At 31.3% G+C, this 10,084-nt stretch overlaps 2 protein-coding genes across 2 annotated transcripts; both read left to right on the top strand.

Annotated features, from left to right (window-relative positions):
• Nucleotides 1-255: 255 nt before the first annotated feature.
• Nucleotides 256-5,076, top strand: LOC135833782 (putative protein heh-1). The gene is made up of 4 exons (XM_065347540.1): nt 256-462; nt 4,133-4,240; nt 4,344-4,543; nt 4,876-5,076. Exons 1-4 carry the CDS (start codon nt 342-344, stop codon nt 4,963-4,965), a joined length of 519 nt encoding a protein of 172 aa, XP_065203612.1. The 5' UTR covers nt 256-341; the 3' UTR covers nt 4,966-5,076.
• A 1,430-nt stretch (nt 5,077-6,506) lies between these two features.
• LOC135833781 (ecdysteroid-regulated 16 kDa protein-like) lies at nt 6,507-9,329 on the top strand. Its single transcript, XM_065347539.1, has 3 exons — nt 6,507-6,605; nt 8,390-8,589; nt 8,729-9,329. Exons 1-3 carry the CDS (start codon nt 6,515-6,517, stop codon nt 8,819-8,821), a joined length of 384 nt encoding a protein of 127 aa, XP_065203611.1. The 5' UTR covers nt 6,507-6,514; the 3' UTR covers nt 8,822-9,329.
• Nucleotides 9,330-10,084: the final 755 nt, after the last annotated feature.

Raw genomic sequence — 10,084 nt, 5'->3', positions numbered from 1 at the left:
CGTCTAATTACACGAGGAAAAAAGTTCTACGAGGGTACCTGGATTTGAAAATGAGCACCAAAAAAAAGAATCTAAGACTAAATAATGTCTTGATTTTGTCACGGTCACACACTGGCCAGTTTATATGTACATAATTTCGCTCAATTGCTTTTGTTAATGAAATTTTTGGACGAAAAACCTCAAAGAACTGTAATTATTTTTATATTAAATAAATATCTTAATTTTAGTCTCATTTACTTACTTAAATATTTCGAATGTTACGGAAGAAGCGTCCAAGTTTTCAACCATATCAAATATTTGCTAATGTGATCTCAAGCAGCGTACCTACACAAAACTGCAAAATGTGTATTTTGATTTTTACTCGGATCAATATGATAATAACGACTCAATTATTCGTATTTTTCACCGTATTTGGCTGTATTGTTTATGCAGCAGAGACGCCTTACAAAGCCTGTAATCCAGGTGAGTTGGAATATTTTCTTATTTTATGAGGTTATTGACGACGATGATGATGAGGCGATGTAAGTACCTACGCGTTTTAGAGCACAGTTGAAATTTCCAAATTTATTCTTTTCTTTAAAGGCACATTGTAAGAAAATGAATAGGTACCTACGTATGTACCTACCTATAGAATTTAATAAATTGAAAAATTAAAACATCAAATAGATATATTAGTACTTATCTAAATTAGACTGCGATAAAAAATCGCCATAAACATAATAGGCATCTGAAAAGCGTTCATTCCTTTCACTTTGGTTTATTCTCATGACATTTATTTCCGTTGTTTCCCATAGGTGAGTAGGTAAAAGGTACACGAGTTACACGTTAATTAATTTAATCAAATACTCAACACCTGTAGGCTGTAGCCATCTGAAGTATATGGTTAAATGAGATGAATAAATTATTTCCACATTTTGGGTCAAGATTACTATTATATTTAATTATGTTCATACCGAATTAACAGCATCGTAATTTACTTATTTTTAGCGAGAATGTGCAATGTTTGAAAAGATAAGAACATGTTCGTAATTTGTTGATTATTATTACTTACCAGAATAGGTCTATAGGTTTTTTTTTTTTTTTTTTTAACATATGTATTATCAAAGATCAAACAATATTTATTGTTTTGTTTTATCATTCTTAAATTGGTTCAGTTCTTCAAGTGTTTTATAACTTATCTTCACCTACCTACTCAGTTTACAAGTTAATATTTTTAAAACGGAGGTTTTATGATCAGCTGACAGAAAATCCTAAATATTAAGCCATCGTTGAAATTTCAGAATTCATATACCTATTGTATTTAGTATTTACCTACCAATTGTTTTTATCAACTACAATTTGAAAAATGTCACAATTTTTTGATTTTGAAATGAAACAGTATCACATTGAAGAGAACTTTGATTGTTTTTTTTTCTCGGTGGACCGAAAAACTTGGCGGAGCCGGAGCCGGCATGCACTACAGGGAACAAAAAATTTTCCATCCAAAACGAATTTCAAAAATTAAATTCAGCACCGAAAATTTGAAGTCTGGTGGTGTATTTTTTAATACTATTCTTTCGATGGTTCTCTGATCGATTGAAAATTTTCTCCACCGGTTAGGATACCTCAAATTCTAATTGCAAAAAAATATTTTTTTTAGATAAAAAGTGAAAAAAGGAAACACCGTGACATTTTGTTGAGATTTTAGGGATACAAATATTGAGCTGGGTTATGTCATTATTTTTATTGCAATATTTAGGCACTGCTGGATAGAACACGAAAAATAAATCATACTTATTTTGTGTCATGACAGAATTCCTCGACGAAAAAATTTAATTTTCTCAATTCGAATAAACTATTTGCCATTTTCTCTCCCATTCCATACTCTTCAAAATACCATACGCTTGTTAACGAGCTACGAGCAGGTACCTGCCTATTTAAGAAGAGAATAGAAAAACAAGTAAAAAATAATATGGACAAAAACTGAGGTAAAATGAGCTCAAAAAGATGTCGTAAAAGTTTAAACTCTTCCAAAAGGTCCAAAATGATTTTCATTATTGTAATATACATTATATAGGAGTATAAACCCATTTCTTTCTGTGAGAAGGAAGAGGAGGAGTTACCACAGACTTGAATGCTTTAGAGAGTTCGTCAGGAGCCTATATTATTTAATGTTCTTTTCAATTTCTTAGAAGGATTTTTTGTTTGAAATTTTGCTGGCTTTTGAGTAATTTTCAAATACATCTGATAAAAAAAAAAAAAAAAAAAAAAACGCAAAGAAAGTTCCTATTTTTTAAACTAATTGTCATTGTTGTATGATTTTGAATTTGAAAATAATTTTTAAAATTCTAGATCATCTCCGCCTGTTTTCCTCCATCTTGTTCAGCCTATAATACAGTATGAAACAAAAGTAGTGCCCGTGGGCTTTTATATTTCAAAACCGGTTCATTGGTTCGCATTTAGCAACCAGTTTTTGACAATCATCTAAAAATTGGAGATCAAATTACCTAAAAATTCAAGATCGAGAAAAAAGCTTAAAACAAAAGTTGTAGGGCATGAAAAAATTACCCTTGTGTTCAATCACATTTTGAAACCGGTTCATTGGTTTGCATTTAGCAACCAGTTTTTGAAAATCACCTCAAAATTGAAGACAGAGAAAAAAACTTGAAACAAAAGTTGTAGAGTGTGAAAAATTGAACCATTTCCGCTAATCAAATTTTGAAACCGGTTCGTAATTTGCAACCAGTTATCAAAAATTACCTAAAAATTCAAGATCGAGAAAAACGCTTGAAACAAAAGTTGTGGGGAATGAAAAATTACACAACTGTGTTCAATCACATTTTGAAACCGGTTCATTGGTTTGCATTCAGCAACCAGTTTTTGACAATCCCCTAAAAATTGGAGATGAAGAAAAAAGCTTGAAACAGAAGTTGAAGAGCGAAACGAGAAATTGAACTGGGTATTTTCGCTAATCAGATTTTGAAACCGGTTCATCAATTTGCAACCAGTTCATTAATTTGTAACTGTTATCAAAAATTACCTAAAAATTAGAGATAGAAAAAAAATCGTGAAAAAAGTTGCAATTGACATGAAAAATGACACAATTTAGCCGAATCGGATTTTGAAACCGGTTCATTTGTTTAAATTTAGCAACCAGTTTTTGACAATCACCTAAAAATTGGAGATGGAGAAAAAAGCTTGAAACAAAAGTTGTAGAGGGTGAAAAATGCACAATTCGGACTAATCACATTTTGAAACCGGTTCATAGGTTCGCATTTAGCAACCAGTTCTTGACAATTGCCTAAAAAATTGAATATGGGGAAAAAATGCTTGTAACAGAAGTTGTAGAGCATGAAAAATTCAACAATTTTTGCTGATCAGATTTTGAAACCGGTTCATTAAATCGCAACAAGCCATCAAAAGTTACTTGGTTGCAAGTTGATCAGCCATTCTCAAAATCCGATCTGCATCACGCTCCACGGTCTACAACTTGTGTTTCGAGCTTTTTTTGTTAACTGGTTGCAAATTAATGAACCGGTTTCAAAAAATTCATATCACGTTATTGTCGCCCTTAGTGTGTAGAATACATTGCGCCAATAAAAACCAGTTAGAATATTTTGACCAAACCGGTTTTTCAATTTGTGAACACCCTGTGTATGGGCCGGAAATTTTCAAGGTCGCTTATGAAAGCCCTTATTCCCTACTCAACGCCGCTTCATTCATCTCGCTAGCTATTTCCACTTGGAAATAAAAGCCACCGGGCACTACTTTTGTGTCATACTGTACTTATAGTTTTTATTATTTCATATAGGTAGGTAGTCATGTAATTCTTCGTAGGTGGTAGGTACCTTTATTTCATAGGTAGATCACAATAATACGATTTTGAAATCATTTTCATGTCTACGTTTCAATGTACATATCTAACCTACATAACCTTGTTCCAATACCATACACAACAATCTGTAGATTATTTTTCATTTCCCCAAATTACAATTATGTAGATAGGTTACCTACTTCCGATGTACATAAGTACTAAGTACATACCTCTGCCTGTAATAAAGTCAAGCTGATAGATGGTAACGAATAGAACAACATTACATAGTTGTACGTATAAGCGGAATAATTAATAAGTTTGAAACATGTCCCTTTCTAGACGATCCCATTTACAAAAATATAGAAATGCTGAGTTCGCATTGCAATTCGACACCATGTCCTTTTAAACGAGGATCCAATGTCACTTTAAGTGCTTCATTTATTCCAGGTAAAGCTATACTTAAAATCCATTCGATCGATTATTCTTTAAAAAACGCAGACAAAATTGACAATTGTTCATTTTTTTTTCTTTTCTTTTTTTTTGTTTGCAGAAGAAACACATTCAAAAATGTACACCATAATGTATTTCGATTTAAACGGTGTAAAAGTAAATTATGAAGTGGAACATCGTGTAAATGTCTGCAATCATATTTTCTCTCATCCTGATAAAGTAAAAGTTGGCTGCCCCATACAAAAAGGAAAACGATATATTTTTGAAAGAACAGTTTACGTATTACCAAATGTACCCAAAGTAAGTGATTACTGGACTGAAATTTGGATATTTGTTATTATCGTATCCCGATCTACGGTACAACTGCAGTATAAGTAGATGAGGCACATGGTCGGTGATGGAAGTATTATCATGGCAGGGGCATATAGGCTCTCAAAGAGGTAGTTTTTTTTTAATTTGTAAATTTTGGTGGCAAATCAGATCAACTCTCACGCAGCAGTATGGCTGCAAAACAAAACGAGTAGAGGTATCTAGTTACTTCGTAGATCGGGATACCTGAATCTAAATCTACATTTGTACCTATCAACATTCATGGATCCTATTTATATACATTTTTATTTATGCTTTTATAGCTGCCAAAAGTGGTAGTCCATTGGGCAATACGAGATCACGATACCAAAAAAGACATCGTATGCTACGATATATTAGTAAAAATTGTTTAATGTACATTTTTAAATTTTTGATAATTATTATGTTAATTAGGAAGATAAGTTTAACTTCAAGAAAATAAAAAATACACATTTTATAATTATACATACAGCTTATTGACTGAACTAGCCCATGCTCAATAAAGAAATTAAAAAATTTTACGTTTTTAAATTTCAATAATATGTAGGTACGTACTTATTACCTACTCACCGCGACGAACTGCTAATTAGGACTTTAATTTGTGGACACAACAATGAATTTTTAATTCTGAAGATGTGAAGGATGAAAAGTTAATAATTTTTTGAAATACGTACCTTGTGTAATAAAAATACACAAAAAATTTCAAATTATTCTAGTCTCGAAACAAACCGAAAGAAAATTATCAGAGACAAAAAATAAAACTAATAAATTCAAGTTTTCCCACTGAAAAAATGGTAAGTACCTACCTACCTACCTACCTACCTACCTACCTACCTATCTAATTTTTAAACTCGATATCGACTTTTCCTCTAGCACATATGTACTGTTCTTTCCGAATTTCCTTCAAATAAAAAAATCATCTCCTCCAGATCTTGTTATCCCTTTTTGGCATCATTCTTTTTTCAATGATTATTTTTGTGGGGGGGGGGGGGGTGGGAGGGATGGTCATCAGATAAAAACTAGGTATAAGAGGACCTACATAAAAAAAGAATTATGCAACTTTCAATTGAAAAGTTTTTTTTTTAATTCAGAAAAAGTGTATTATTTTTTATTTTATTTTTTTTAATTTTGAGAACATGAGGAGGTATGTAAAACTGAATCAAAATGTTGACTGTTGCGCCTCCCAATCAAGCCATTGAACTGATTGAACATCAAAAATGTTGATTCTTTTTTGAAATTAGGTCAATCGACTTTTTCAATAATTTCCTATACATACTTCAATTAAATAAATCTCTTCGGTTTAATTTAGACACCACATAGGAGGGTTGAAAGTATACGATTTTCTTGTACTTAAACTGATTTTCAACTGGCTCTAAAAGCTAGGTAGTTAGGTACTCGTGTAAAAAAGATTTTAATAAACAGAAACGTGTATTAAGCACTGTTACATACTGATTCAATTTTGGTAGGTATCTATTGGTATCGGTATTGGTTTTAAAAATCAAAGATTTTTATATTTGGTATCCGTACCAAAATTAAAAATAAACAGTTTCATCATTCATGATTTAAATTAACTTATCTGAAGTCTCTCAATTAATTCTTCGAATTAGCCAACAATTTTACAAGATAAATGATTTCAAGTGGATATTTATAAATTATAAATACCAAAATTATACCAAAACTATTCCAAAATACCATTTCGAAATATTGGTATTGGTAATGGTTTTGATACGAAATTTCTGTTATGGAATGGTATGGGTGTTGTATCAAAAAATCAAAAATATTGGTATTGGTATCGGCATTGGTATACGTTTTTCCTTCAAAACATGGATACCGGTACGATTTTGGTATCTAGGGTATCGGTATACAAACCCTGGTATAATTAAGCTACTATTTTGATTTTGATGAATTTCAGATCTGGATAACATGCTGACGTATACACATCCCATATGCTCTAGTTTGCCATGTCGTTTCAAAAAGGGAACCAACGTAACAGTCGAATTTACATTTAAGCCGAGTAAGCTCATTTCAAAATATTAAAATTTATGAAATAGTTTTATTAAAAAACAAATTTAAAAAACATCTTGCGCAGTTCGCAAGATCAACCGACTTTGCTCTAAATATACCCCAGTAATTTACCAACATTTATCTCAGTAATTTACCAGACATTACTTAAAAATTTACCAATTTATCAAAATGCGCGGAAGTACCCAAATTTACCGATTTAATGAATACGAAAAGTCGAAAACATCGACAAAATAAAATAGTCAATCATAAGTAACCATCATATTACACTTTTATGAAATTGATTTTCAAATAAAAATTAGCGTACTTATGAAGACGTAACCGTCATATTACAAGTGGAATAATATATCAGGAAAATTGTTGACAAAAAACAAAATTATTACCGAAATTTAGCTATTTACCAAAATTTACCAATTTACCAAAATTTACCAATTTACCGGAATTTACCCATTTACCAAAATTTACCAATTTACCTAAATTTACCTATTTACCAAAATTTACCTATTTACCGAAATTTGCCTATTTACTGAAATTTACCTATTTACCAAAATTTACCTAATTACCAAAATTTACCGATTTACCTAAATTTACCGATTTACCGAAATTTACCAATTTACCAAAATTTACCTATTTACCAAAATTTACCAATTTACCAACATTTATGAATTTACCAAAAATTACCCTATCAATTTACTAACATTTACCTCAGTAATTTACCAGACATTACCCACTAATTTACCAATTTTCCAATTTACCAAAAATTACCCCAGCAATTTACCAACATTCACCTCAGTAATTTACCAGACATTTCCCCACGAATTTACCAATTTTTTACCGAATTTTTACCGACTTTTTTTTAGTTACCCCAGTAATTTACTGCCAAAGGTTTTTTTTTTACCAATTTACCAAACTTTACCAATTTACCAAAAATAACCCCAGCAATTTACGAAAATTTAATAATTGGAATACCAATTTACCAATAAAAATTACGCCATTAATTTACCAAAACAGAAATTACTCAAGCAATTTACCAAAATTTTCGACCAACTTTAATTACGAGTAATTCACCAAAAAAAAAATTATCAAAATTTACTGGCTATTTACCAAAAACTTAATGTTTTTTGTTGAAACAAAAATTACACTAGAAATTTTTGAAAAATTTTGATTTTTTATGGCAAAAAAATTTTGGACGGATAAAATTAACAAAAAAATTAACAAAAAAATCAACAAAAAATTTTTTCCTCTTGACTCGCGCGGGATTCGAACACCCGACCTCCGGCGCAGCAATCTGCAACCTAGACACCCTAACCACCCCATCTGTTTGTTGGGGGTGAGCCGTTTGCGAGATATAAGGGTTTACACAAATTTCTGCTTATCCATAACGTTGAAACACACTTAAACGTTCATATCTCGTAAACGGCTGAATCGATTTCGACCAAATTAAAAATTTCTCTAGTTCAGTATCAAAGCAATATTTTGCCATCATCAGTTTCGACTTAAAGTTCGGAGCTTTTGAGTTCAGCGTGACACAAATTTATACATAAATTGATATACCTATAAATATATATATAAATATATATGTAAACTTATCTCGTTTTGCGCCATACGTCTTATCGTGATCAGCACACTCCAAAACGTCAAGAAAACCCACCCCCACCCAAATCCTCAACCATCATGACAAATACAATACCTTACTTTTCCGTTTCACGGCAAAGTCGGTAAAAAACGTATGTTCAGTAGCTAAGACTTGAGCTCAATTTTTTTTTTCAAATGTAGCTAGTGATCATGTCGAATTGTATCATGTGGTATACCTCAACATTACTGATATTAGACAAAACTTTTCCGGATTGCATAACACCATTGCTTGCCCGTTTATTCATCCGGTGAATAAGCCTCAAGATAATGGATGTCCTTTGAAGGCAGGAGAAGAGTATTTGTACCATTTACAAATACACATTGAAGACACCTTTCCAAGAGTAAGATAATACCTATACATAGTACCTACCTACCTAAATAGACTACAGAGAACTAGATACCTACTTACCTTATGATGATTTATGGCAAAAATGTGTCTACCTACATTATTTCTTCTAATATTTGCATTCCTATTTGCAGATTGATTTCTTCATGCTGCATTGGTCGTTCCGAGATCGTGCGAAAGAAATAGATGCAATTTGCGTCGAGTTACCAGCAAAAATAATAGCTTAAGAATCGTATCTACATTTATTATAACTATAGCTTATTGTATACATACCTAGATACTTAATGCAAAGATATACCCAAGCACAGAGGATACATGGGATATATTTATTATTTACTCATAATAAACGTATGTATTAGTGAAGGATAACTGACTTCTTGTGATGTATGATGTACCTACGACAAAAAAGTCTACGAAAAATAATAATATTCTCCTGGGAAAAATGAAGTTCCTCCTTGGAAATCATCGTTAAATATATATTGTACCTACTTGACAAAAAAAAAATTCAATCAATATCACAATAAAAAAAATTCTACACTCGGTAAATCAAACATGAAAATTCTTAAATCACTATGAAAGAGTGAAATTCATTTGAAATCACATTGAAAAATGCATCTCATAGTCAATCTTATGATAAAATTCATTTTGGAATCATTTACCCTCCTGAAAAAAATCGAAACAACTACCCGAGTGAAATTATAAATTGGTAAATTACCGCAGGAAAAGTTATTGTTAAAATCACCATTTACCAAAACTTGCTGCAAAAAATTAATCATAAGATCATCATGAAAAAATTACTATAATTGAATCTCTACCAACAAATAAGTATAGGTCTACCTGATTCTAAATCACAACGAAAAAAGTATTAGAAATCACAAAAAAATTATTCTAGATAAATCCCCTTCCCCTCCCCAAAAAAATCAAATCAAGATTTTGAAATCCAAAATAATTGAGGAAATCTTATTTGGAATTAGTTGTAACGATAAAATTTATTTTAAATTACCAGGAAAAAATCACTTGAATGTTTAAAATCTAAAATCACAAAAAAAAATGAAATTCTGAATAGTTGGTAATACGCACTCGCAAATTTTGATTTTTGCATGAGAATATTCGCAAACATTCGCAAGCATTTGGAAAAATTGATGAAAACTTTGAAATTTGAAATAGGTACTACATTTTTTTTTCAACTTTCAAGTACTAACAATAACTGACGCCCAATCGTATTAAGGGCCATTCGTTGCCAAATTGCCGGATTTTTGCACGAGAGGTCTTAGTTTTTTTTTTTCAAAATCAGATCATGTGTAGGAGGTCATCAAACGATGACGAATGACGCAAACCGGATATTTTTTCGATTTTTTTTTTGACGGAGCTGTGGGGCTTCGAAGTTCTTCAAAATGGCCGAAAATGGAAAATTTCAATTGCAAATTGCTCCGGTTGTACGTAGGTAGTATAGAATTTTAAACTTTTTTCCTAATTGCAGTACTTTGAGA

Source organism: Planococcus citri, chromosome 2 (genome assembly GCF_950023065.1).
Source record: "Planococcus citri chromosome 2, ihPlaCitr1.1, whole genome shotgun sequence".
Lineage (NCBI taxonomy): Eukaryota > Metazoa > Arthropoda > Insecta > Hemiptera > Pseudococcidae > Planococcus > Planococcus citri.
This window is presented reverse-complemented; position numbering and strand designations above follow the sequence as displayed.

Excerpts from the sequence above, each read along its gene's own strand:
- LOC135833782 (XM_065347540.1), top strand. The coding sequence starts at position 342 with ATGTGTATTTTGATTTTTACTCGGATCAATATGATAATAACGACTCAA. Across the intron at positions 4,241-4,343 it reads AAGTGCTTCATTTATTCCAG|AAGAAACACATTCAAAAATG; the intron begins GTAAAGCTATAC and ends TTTTGTTTGCAG. Across the intron at positions 4,544-4,875 it reads TATTACCAAATGTACCCAAA|CTGCCAAAAGTGGTAGTCCA; the intron begins GTAAGTGATTAC and ends ATGCTTTTATAG.
- LOC135833781 (XM_065347539.1), top strand. The coding sequence starts at position 6,515 with ATGCTGACGTATACACATCCCATATGCTCTAGTTTGCCATGTCGTTTC. Across the intron at positions 6,606-8,389 it reads CGAATTTACATTTAAGCCGA|CTAGTGATCATGTCGAATTG; the intron begins GTAAGCTCATTT and ends TTTCAAATGTAG. Across the intron at positions 8,590-8,728 it reads TTGAAGACACCTTTCCAAGA|ATTGATTTCTTCATGCTGCA; the intron begins GTAAGATAATAC and ends TCCTATTTGCAG.